General features: G+C 41.2%; 1 protein-coding gene and 1 pseudogene across 1 annotated transcript; both read right to left on the bottom strand.

The window, feature by feature from the left end:
* Positions 1–4,463: 4,463 nt before the first annotated feature.
* On the bottom strand, positions 4,464–6,011 carry LOC105230814 (galectin-9-like; annotated as a pseudogene).
* Positions 6,012–7,971: 1,960 nt separating this feature from the next.
* Positions 7,972–10,091, bottom strand: LOC105230749 (galectin-4; the record flags this gene model as incomplete). The annotated part of the gene is given in 2 exon segments (XM_049461955.1): positions 7,972–9,907; positions 9,976–10,091. Coding segments are annotated over 2 exon segments (1,128 nt in total), but the record flags the coding sequence as incomplete, so codon positions are not given.
* Positions 10,092–11,913: the final 1,822 nt, after the last annotated feature.

Here is an 11,913-nt window from a genome sequence, read left to right as displayed (position 1 = left end):
CAGCCCTTTTGCTACCTCGCCCTCCGACGGGGTTGCATTAACCAGGCGGCGCGTCTGATTCCCGCGTTTAGTAAGGGGCATAGAGTCAGCTCTTGCGCGTCTCTTATTAGCGGTAGAAAGGTTGCTGCCTCTGCTCCTGCTTATAGAGAGCTTGTCTGCTGCCTCTGGCGATATTCTGTCCCGAAGGTGCTTCGGGTACCACTTAAGAGTGCCACCGATCATGCCCGCCTTGCTAGGATCGTCAGTGTCACCGGGCCATACAGTGTGGTGAAATGTTCACCTGGATGATGATTTTTTGGATGATCCCGTGAATATTTGATCAAATTTATATCCAATTTCGTTTAAAAAACCTGGAACTTTCTGGACCTTTCTTCAGTATTGTCACTTAGAATCATGTCTACCAGACCTTCCACACTTTCAAAATCTGTGATCTCACCAACCTTAAGTAGTTGCCTATTAGACTTAGAGGTTGTGTTAATCTAATATTGTTCAGCGCTTTTATAAGCTTACACTAAGACTTTTTAAGCTCACCGCTTGAAGTTGATAAGCGATAAAAATAATTGTTAAGATCTACAAATATATCATATATAGTTATTGTATTTGTATAGGAACACTTATAAGAAATATATAGCTTTTTGCGTTTTGCTTAACTACTGGGTAAATATAATGACTCGAGGTACTTCCAATTGAACTGCATTGCTTGCTAGATAAGCGCTGATAATCTAGAATGCCTCTGTACAGCGAAGAGTATGCCAAAGCGGCAAAACACTTATGTGACTGGAGTAACTCTTCAGTGCGAGCACAAAATCCTCCACTTGAAGACGGTAAATGTCGCATACGCCAAGCCACTGAAGAGGCCATGCACGTGCATAAGCTTTTCGATGGTTGACTTGCGAGGGGACCGCGCCAAGTGCCACTTTTCTGTCCATTGGAGTGGCGACACAATGCTTGGAGCTGCCGGTTGTCGAATCGCACAGCGCCACATGCGCTTCACCCTCATCCAAACATTTCAGGCAGGGATGATGAGGCGGCCGGTGGTGACATCATGCCACTGGCCAACGACTGCGACTTAACTAATGCGCGCATATATGCCGTTAAATAGCGAATGGCAAGCAAATAGACTATAAATGGCAGTTTACACACGTTCCGCTGCGCCTCATGTCCTCGAGTTCATTGCGCTGCACACACTTGCCCTGCTCTCCACCGCTCCATTATATTTAGAGCATTCGCCTGCGGACCCTTGTTTGTCTTCTTCATTGTTGGAGTTAATTGAATTCCTTCCTAGCTCGTATGGCGCAGCTGTTTTGATAGCCAGCGCCATCACACACACACACATTCACATCCGCATGCAATTAGCACATTTGTTGCAACAAATGCTGGACAAATAGGGCGCCCGGCATGGGTGCCTAGAACGATGGCAAACATTGTTTATGGCACAGTTCGCACACTCGCGTGCAAATTTACGAGCGATTGCCGCATTAATCCTGCCACCAACGGGCCGGTCATGCTGCTGTGGCACTGCTGCCGAATCGGAGGCAAGTCAGCGCGGCCAGAGCGTGCATGCCACAAACAAAGAAGCTGCTCAAACACATTTGCTGCGGAGCGCCGTGCAGGTGGTGCGCGGGATGGAGAACAAGTTAAATGTAAACATAATCTGTCGGCGTCTATGTCGCCGCCATTCAGGGGAGGATCGTTAAAGTGGCGTAAATTATACCATCACATCGGCAATGAATCAATGAATGAGGCGTTGACATCGATGTGCGTCTCTGCGCAAACACAACATTAATTAAGCGACAACGCTGGTGGACAAATAACTGGAGTAAAATCAACAACTAGTCAAAGTGAATAATAACATATCACGTATCTATATTAGTATGTGAGTATGTATGTATATGTGTATGTGTGCACATATATCTATATGGTAGACAGTGGTGGAGCACAGCAGCAAGCTCGATAGCCCAGCATGACTTCTAGGCAAACAGAATCTGTGGAAATCACTGTGCTCCATTTAGTATGCCGTTAGTAACACTTGTCATAAAATTTAGATACGAATAGTTGTTTACACTCGGAAAATGAGAATGAGGGTACGCCCCGCTTGCTTTTGGGATGTTTAGACGTGCTGATTTTCATTTTTGCCTTAAAGGGGTTGACTACATAGGTTATTATAAGCTGGCAGAGAATATTGATACTGATATAGTGATTTCATGAGCTTTGAAATCAAAGAAAGCTTTAAGCTACAACTGATGATCTCGAGAGCTTTAAGTCAGATGTTTGGAGATCTCAAGAACTTTGAAATTGATGAAAACTTTAAGCTTCAAATGGAGATCGCAAAAGCTTTGAAACAGATGTAGTATTTAAGCTTCAAATGATGATCTTAGGAGCTTCGGAACCGAAAACAGCTTTAAGCTTCAAAAAATGATCTCAAGTGCGATCACCGAAACCGAAGTCATCTTCAAGCTTCAAAATATGACCTCAAAAGCTTCGAAACCGCTGTGAGCTTTAAGCTTCAAAAACTGATCTCAAAAGCTTCACAGCCGATGTTAGATTTAAGCTTCAAAAAGGGATCTCAAACGCTTCGAAACCGCTGTGAGCTTTAAGCTTCAAATAAAGTTCTCGAAACTTTAAAAATTATGTAAACTTTAAGCTAAAGAAAGCTTATACGAAAAGACTTTTCGACTACCCAATACATTGAACTTTATTTTAAAAACCATTTCTTCTTTGAACTCAAAAAAATTGCAGTACGAGTATACCCAAGAAATTGTTAAAAGCAGACGCTTTCATTTATTGGCTCGGAGCATGGGAAATTGACTTTCGAAATCAATATCTTCCACTCACTCCAGCCATTTTGCGGTACGCCCCTTTCGATTTAATAGCCGATCACTTTAACGATGCGTTAAACGTTTATGCAAATGTTTGCGATAAGCGGAGTGACAGCAACAATAACACCCACACACACGCACATACACTCGCACATATTATACAAAAATGATTGAGGAACGGTGTCCATTAGGATATATAGTATATGCCACAATTATTCCCCGAAGAGAAACAATTGGAGTTTCAGTAGTGATGACACAGTCACTTAGGAAACGCACACATATACATACATTAGACTGTGCATTTGTAGAAATGTGCATTAGACAGACATATGCCTCACGTCAGCCCCACTGCTGCTGTTGTGAATGTGGCAAGTTGCTCCAGCAACTCCGCGATGTGAGCAGCAGAACAGCAGTGTTGAATATCATTTGAGCGATATGTCAATAAACATGTACGCACTAGTGTGTGTGTGTATATGTGTGCTTGTGTGAAAATGTGCCGCTTCGCCACTCATGCTTATCTAGTCAGAAGTATGTACATATGAACACATGTAATGCCATTGAAATGAACAAGTGGTCCCAATAATTTCCTTATCACTTTAACTGCGCTCGGCTCTTAGCTTATCTCGTTTGCGCGAAGTGAGGGGGCGTCTACATGCAGTGGCTGTCAAGTGCATCTGGTGGCAAACGCAATGATTAAGACGACGCTCTGCGCCAATCTACCCATCGTGTCGAGTGTGAATTTTCCAATTTCAATGATTCGACGACAAGTTTTCATGAAGATCTGCAGACGCTGCCAATTGTAGTGTGGCTATTGATTTCAAGTCTATTTATTGACGTCGCAAATTAACTTGATTACCCAATGTTTGTACGAGTAGTAGCAATTCCGTTATCTGCTTTATTTAATAAGACACTTTCGAATTATGTGAGCAGCTCAGCGCAACGCCACTTTCGCCTGAGAGGACTGCAGCAACTTTGACTTCAATATTGTAGTGCTTTCGAGTTTCGGTCTTGGGAAAAAGGGGAAAAGTAACTCATGGGAATTTGACTAGAAGTTATAGTGACTTATTTTGCCAAATTGAATATTGAAGAATTAAATGAAATTATTATGAGAATTATTTCCAAATTTTACTCCATCAGTTGTAAAGCTATGAACCTATTTTTTACTGTTTAACTCAACGGTTAAAATTTTATTTGTTGACTTATCAGTTCAGACCTTCTTCTTGAACTTGCTTCATCTTATGTACTCCCTAGTTTTATGTGATCTATAAGTTCGGTCAGCCAAGCACCCAAGAAAGAAGACTTTTAAAGGGCATAGACAGATATCTGCGCTGCGATCCTAGAGAAGTGAGATCGTGGTAGGTAACCAACGAATGAGTTATCTGACTTTTCTTTTACAAACTCAAAAATAAAAAATTACCGACCGACCTTAGAATGAAAGATCTCAACAAAAATTGTTTAAGGAAAAGAAAAATATTGGCGGAATTTCAGACTGAAAAAGTATTCGACAATCCCAGAACACGAATGGCATATTTTTCATCCAAATATGATTAAATAATGTTGGATTTAAAACCCAAAAATCCATAGCATTAAACTATTCGCATAACATTTATATTTAAACACACCTCCATTAAGTTCGTACACAAAAAGCTTACGTGAGTATAACTATTGAAAGGCCGATGGATCAAAAGTGGGTCGGTAAGTATTACGACGGGGCTGAATGGTGTACGTAGAGCGTGATTTGACAAGTTGGTTGGTAAAGTACTGTAGCGTGGTGCCATCATCTTCAACATTGCTATGCAGTGACACCCAACTGAGCTTGACATCACCACATATGTACACCGTATCCACCACCTCCGGTCGCATGTGATACCTGAATTCGAGCAGAAATTTGCCATTCAAATACACCTCGTAAGCGTTTTCCATGCACACAATGGCCAAGCGAAATGTTTTGCCCGGCAGAAATTCCGTATCTATATCCGAGCATTCTTCTGGTGACCATTCGCCATCGTACCAAGCGCAGCGCACAATTTGCGCTTTCGATATGTTTTCGCGTTTTTTGAAAAAGCACGAAGCCAAATGGAAAGCGATGATCGGATGTGGCCAAAAATAAACGCCTTTTTGTAAGTTTATATAAAAGGACATTGGCAACAATTTGACGCGTCCCTCGATCTTGAGCAGACGACCCGGCTTCATCATATTCCGCGGTAAACTGCCTACGTAGGGTGCCGTAATTTCAGCCTGCCAATGCAAGGCTCTCAATACCAAGCTGAAACGCCAACCGGAATCTCTTCTGGTCAGCTGAGCGTATCCGGATCTAGACGAACGAGTTGAGGCGAGGCTACTTCTGACTGTTACCTGCACAGGTCGTATTGTATCGATGCGATCGGGATAGGTGGCGACCTCTTTATGCGTCACTAAGACATCGGTGACCTCACCTATCACCACCACAGAGCTAATCAGGTGATATGGTATGCAATGCACGTAGGTGGTGAAATGAAAACCGTTCACGGCTATGAGAAAGGCGGTTTCGGTGATGAGAAACTGCATGAGGAATCTGGTGCCACGTCGCAGTGTGAATGGTATCGCGGAGGTGTTCTGCTCAACTTGCCACCGCTTGTTGACACGACTGTTGCGCACGATATAATTCTGCGGCAGACGCGCATTAAGGTGTAACGCCACGTCGCCCGCAGCATTATCCACAAGAAAATTGATGAAGAAGCTGCGCGGATTGAAAATATTATTACGCTTTTCGCACAATATAATAGAACTGATTCGACCTTACCGTTCACAAGTTAACAGTATTTGACCCGTAACTCTAAAGCAAACACCCTCTTTGAGTATACCAAGCTCTTGGGTTCGGTACACCGGCTCCAAATCGTCTATAATATAATCGAATTCGTTCTACTAAGATTAGAAAAATTTTCAATTATTTTACACGAGAAAATAAAAATATTTTACTTCAAGAATTGAGCGTTTCGTAGAAGTGTAAGTATTTCCCATTGTATCAACAACTGACAGACGAGCGATGTGAGAGTCGATAGAACTTCCAGTGGCATTGCAAAATGTTAAGTTTCACGAAAGTCATTTAAAATCGATTTTTATTATTAAATAAATTAATGTCATAAAATAGTGACATTTGAGGATTAGATTTGAATATTCCTAACAAAATTGCTTGAAAGTCAAACAAGTGAACTTGAAGCCAAATTTAATATGCAATACCTTGAGCGGAAATGACAATAACAGTTTTCCAAGCCCCCATCGACATATGGACATCGATGATCAAGCTATATCCGTTACAATTCGACCAGATCTAACCGTCACATATTACTTGAATTGCCTTGCAGGAAGAGGTCGGTCAACATAGAAGTAATGAGATGCTTCCGTTTTAATCATCAAAACTTCAGTAGTTAAGATCAAACAAACCTCCATGTCCCACTAAACGTAAGAACATCCTTAGACTGATTCACCTCAGATCTTCAGGAACTTGCAACTACTCATATGCCTGACCATCACTTAAATACCGAAGACATTTCAATACCTTTGAAGGAGAGGTCACACAATCTTTAACCAGCTGTCTTCACTGAAAGTGGTGAATATAGAGCCATTGGATCCACTTTCTTAATAGCAAGCACCTCTATTTGAAAAAGCCCCAACATACAATAAACCACCGCATGACACTAACAACCACTTTTCATGCCCAGCAGACATCACTCATCTAACACTCCTCTCCCTATGGTTCGACCCCGTCGAAACAGCTCCTTTCCCGGGCCAGCCGTTCGAAAACTTCGCTGCTGGAGTCTGAAGCTATCAACGAGTTCAATAGACTCAACTCCCAATCTTCCTATTGCGCCTGAAACAATCCGTGAGGAAACTCTGTACCATCATCCACCAATCACATATCCTGTGTGATTGTATGATAAATTGTCACCTGTTAGTATTTTGGACACGAAATCGATGAAATATCGGTGATGCTACAATGAATTTCGGAAACAGAGCGACGTCTGACACATTCACTTTGCCGAGTTGACAGTCCTTGACCATATAAAGAATCCGGGTCCGTTCCGGTTACGTAGACCCGACTATCGTGGGAACGGAATCAATTTTTTCTTGGCGCCAATTCGAGATACGAAGTGCAGCCAGGTCCATCTTCGCCTGATCTCTGCAACGGAGTGGATTGGTCATCCTTTTCCTCTGCTTCCACCGGTGAGTACAGAATCGAAAACCATCAAAGCTGGAGTGTTCTTTTCCATCCGGAAAACATGACCTAGCCAGCGCAGCCGCTGTCTTTTAATTCACTGAACTGTGTCAATGTCGCCGATCCATCGACCGTTGTACTCGCCGATGCCAATGCTCAAAGGACCATAACTCTATCGCCTAATCTTTCTCTCGGACACTTCTGCAGCCGGCTCATCAGATGATGTTATTGTCCATGCCTCCGCACTATATTGCAGGACAGGAATGATGTGGGACTTGTAGAGTTTGATGTTTGTTCGTCGAGAGAGGACTCAGTCCAAAAGAGTACCTGTTGGCAAGAGTGATTGATATATTATGATTCAGTTTAAGTTCATAAAAGATTTGTCTAGTATAAACATCAAAAATAAATATATGAAAAAACCAGACTGAATTCTAAAAACAGGTAATTCCAACGTTATCGTACTTCCACAGTATTCTAGGCATCATAACTGTCTTCGTAGGAAGCCAAAGTGTCCTAGAGGGACAACACGTTTCTTTGTTTGTGCGCTGCTAGCCTGAGTGTGATTGAATGAAATAGTGGCAACTCTAAGCTATTTATGTTTTGCTTAGCAGAGACACAAATCATTACATGTTTTGGTTCTAAACTTCACTTAGCAGATATACAAACCCTTACATTTTTGGCTCAGTTTGTACACTCTGTTGCCATTTCCGTTATTTTCATAAATTAATTCAACAGTGTGTTATAAAATGTCTGATTATTTAATGACGTGGAATAAAAGTTAATGGTACACTGTGCGCCATAAGTATGTGTATATAAAATACTTAAATACAATAAACAATATTCTTTCTTTTAAAATTTTTTCAAGTATTTTTTGTTTATTTTCCTCATTTAAAGCATTAAACTATACAACAAATTTTTAGAAAAAAAAATCAATATTAATTTTAATAATTTTCCATATTTCAGCGCATCTCAAGCAAATGCAGTTTATTTATTAGTACATAGTGTATATTATATAAATTGGTACATAGCATAATTAGTGAAGACTAACAATTAGAAATACAACAGATATATATATGGAGTATATAAAGTTTTCAATCGGTTTGTAATTTTTAAAATTTATTCTTTTTTCTTATTTTAGATTTCGATTATAGTAAAACATCACAAATCCATTAAGGTAACTTTAAGTTAGGAGCACGAAATTTCGAAAATACATTAAAGAATTTGTATACGTACATATTGATGTACATATGTATGTATGTAAGCGCTATACTAACCGACGCCTTCGTTGACTGGCCATTCGACTAATACATTGACTAAGTTAATTATTGTCATGGAAAATTAATTTTGACATGAGTTAGATTTGAGAATATTTTAGAAAAATATGGTTAATGTCTTTTATTAGAGATTTGCATTTGGTTTTAAGGACATAACAGTAACATTAAACACGAAAATGCTTGGAAAAAATTTGCAACAATTTGTGTCTTAAGCAAGTTTTATTATTTTATACAATATATTATATACTAATCTTTGATTTCGGGTAGTTGTTTCGGGTAGTCTGTTAACTAAACTACTAACCAATAGTAAAAATAACTTTACAGCGACGATATACAAATATACTATTGAAAACCCAAAAAAACAAAACTTAAACTTAAAAAAAATTTATTCGCACAGCCATATTAAATATGGCTTCTTCGGTTCTGATCCGACGACCAAAGCTCTACAACTTTTTCATTTTGATTCTCAGGGGCTATGAGTTACCGCAAACCGCACGGCGTTGCGGAACTCAGAGGTCTAGTTTTTGCTTATAATCAAACTCAACCACATCAAGCTCAGCCACTTTCACTTTAGTACCCTTCTCCATACTCAACCTTCCATGCATCACTAATATCTGAATAGCGGATTTGTGTAAATGCGTCTCGTGCCCTTCGGCGACAGGTTGGTGAGCAGCACCACACTGCGCAATTTAATATCACCCTGTATGTACACCGTGTCCACCACATCCGGCTTGATGCGATATCTGAAGTCGGTGATGAGCTTCTCATTCAAGTACACTTCGAATGCATTCTCCGCGCACACGATAGCCAAGCGGAAGGTTTTGCCCGGCCGAAAGTCCGTGTCCAATTCGGAGCGTTCCTCATCCGCCCAAGCGCCATTATACCAAGCATTTCGACACACAATCGCCTTGCCTATGGCGCCGCTCTGTTTCGAGAAGCGCGGATTGAAGTGAAATGCGATGATCGGATGTGGCCAATAGTGTTGTCCCTTCTGTAGGTTGATGTAGAACGACTGCGGCAGCAATTTCACACGCCCCACAATCTGCAGGCAACGTCCCACTTTCAGCGAGTCCGGCGGCAGCAGACCATAGTAAGGCAGTGGTATGCCACAAGCGATATTCTTCATTAAGGCAATCGAACTCTTTATGCCCAGCGGTGCCCAATCCAAATTCGAGCTGTCCACCTCGTCGTACGGCATAAGCGCCGTCTTATCGCCATTGGGCTGTTCATCGAAAACGTCCAGCGCTGTGCGTATCTCTTTGGGGTTAAAGCCGGGTATGTGCTCCGGGTAGCATTCCACCTCGTCGCGCTCCATGCTCACGTCCTCGACGTCGCCCTTCACCTCTATCGTCGAGACCGTTGTGTAGGGCAAGCGATGCGCATACTTGGCGAAGTGTACGCCATTCACCGAGATCAGATAATCGCTATCGGTGATGAAGATCTGTATGGCGAATTTGCTGCCGCGATGCAGTGAGAATGGCAGTGCTGATGAGACCTCTTCCTTGCCCCAGACGCCTTTCACTTTCGTGTTGCGCACGATGTAGTTTTGTGGCAGCCGTGGATTGATGTGCAGCGCGACGTCACGTGTTGGGTTCTCAATGACGAAATTTATGGAGAATCTGTAAAGGCACATGGGTGTATGAATGTAAGTTGTCTGATGGTTGTAGAACTTGTGTAAAGCACTTACCGCTCGCAGTTGAGCAAAATGCTGCCCGTCACTGTGAAGCTGATGCCCTCCTTGAGGGTGCCGATCTTTTCGTTCTGATACACGGGCAACGGTTCCACATAGTCGTAGAAGGAGCTCTGCAATTGAAAGAAGAATAAATATTTGAATCCGCTATTAAAGAGCGTCAAAGACTTTAGTTAAGCATAATTAATATGTTTTAAGCTTAAGAATCAGTTCTCAACATGCTTTTCGATAGTTTACAATCAGACGAAACATAACAATTAACAGCAGTAAAACAACAAATTGTTTATTTTTTTTAAGTTAAAAGAAATTATTTTATTTTATTTTGTTTGACATTCGCCTATAAGTTTGTGTTCATTTATGTGTTTTACATGGGAATCCGAGAACTTCTGAGTACAGAATGCTGAAGTTGAATATTTTTTATAATGCATGAGGTTAGGTTAGGTTAATCTGGTAGACCAATAAGCCACGCATAGACCAGTTTTGACTCTTTGCGATATCCGATGGAGTTCAGTTGTTCGGTTCATGAGTAGTAGCCATGCTTTAGGCCTCAAAATCGATACCACCTCCAGTGTATCATATCGTTGGGACCATAGATGCTTACAGCTTGGTCTTGCGAATGCCAAACAAGTGTAAAAGAGATGCTCCATTGTTTCCCTGGTGCCTTGCTGTAGACATTTCCTGCAGTCTTCTCGATCTTTCAGCTCCATCCTGCCAGATAGCCCAGACACTTAGCTCGTTCCATCGGTTTTTGGATTAATGCATTGGATATCATAATTTTTTATAAGCTCTGATTTTAACTATAGACTCCAGGCAGCTTTAAAACAAATACTTTTCTCTCGACAGAGTTGTCAGAGGTTAATGAAATTTCGGTAGAAATGGCTCATTTAAGAAGTGCTCAAGAGTTTGCTTAAAAATTAGCAATTATTCTTCTATATTTTCAGACCAGATCTTAAGACTTGAATCATATTCCTTCCCGAAGATGTTTGAAGAAATTGCTACATATTTACGCAGAGGGATCAAAAATGGCTAATGGAATGAGAGCCGGAATCTTTTGCTCGGAGTTAGGTATCAGGCGACGCTTCAAGATTCCAGAATACTGCCCTAATCGTAAAGACGATCAGAAAAGCGGCTGAGATAGCTAACAACGCAAGAAACAACCTAAAAAGGGTAAATATATTCGTCGATAGTTATGCGGCAATTAAGGCAAAAATCTCACATCGCATTTCGTCAGAGAATATCCTTGGAAGCAGGGAGGCAGTGAATGTAGCGGCTGCATATATGCTGGGTCCCAGGTCACAAAGAAATTCCAGGAAACGAAAAAGCTAAAGAGTTTACCAAAAGTGATATCCGTCTGGCTGCCATACAGGAAATTTTCAAAAGGGTTGATGGACGTATCAGTGCCGAATGCAATGCTTTAAGCACATGCAGTATCTCCAAAAGCATACGCAAAGTCACTCAAGAAAACTCATATGCCTTTATCTCATACGGTCTTGAAGCGACTGCCGGCCGGTTGTTGACCTCTTGACAGATAAGAACCTGATGCGATCACAAGTGAGCCGGATCATATAAATAACGACGATAAATGCAGAAACTGGAAGAAGTAGGCATGAGAGAGACGTTCAAACAGCTCCTATGGTTCTGTCCAGCATAATCTAGATATCTAGAGTCTTCGCAGTTCAAGGGGCTAGTTGAAGTATCAAAATTAAATATAATATCTTAAGGTTTACAAAAAGCTTTGACGTTCTGTATGACGAATACTTCTGCTGAAATTTTACTGAGGCTACATCTAGCTTTACTAAGGAGCAGCAGGTCTATGTAAGGCTTTACAGACGGTCAGTGTAACATAACCTAACCAACTTTTATTCTAAACGCAGCGCAAGAGATCTAACATAGGTATCTAAAAGGCACTAGGATAGGTACTATAACATGCAAACC

Source organism: Bactrocera dorsalis, unplaced genomic scaffold (genome assembly GCF_023373825.1).
Source record: "Bactrocera dorsalis isolate Fly_Bdor unplaced genomic scaffold, ASM2337382v1 BdCtg174, whole genome shotgun sequence".
Taxonomy (NCBI): domain Eukaryota; kingdom Metazoa; phylum Arthropoda; class Insecta; order Diptera; family Tephritidae; genus Bactrocera; species Bactrocera dorsalis.
The sequence above is the reverse complement of the archived record's forward strand: the minus strand, read 5'-3'. Positions and strand labels throughout refer to the sequence as shown.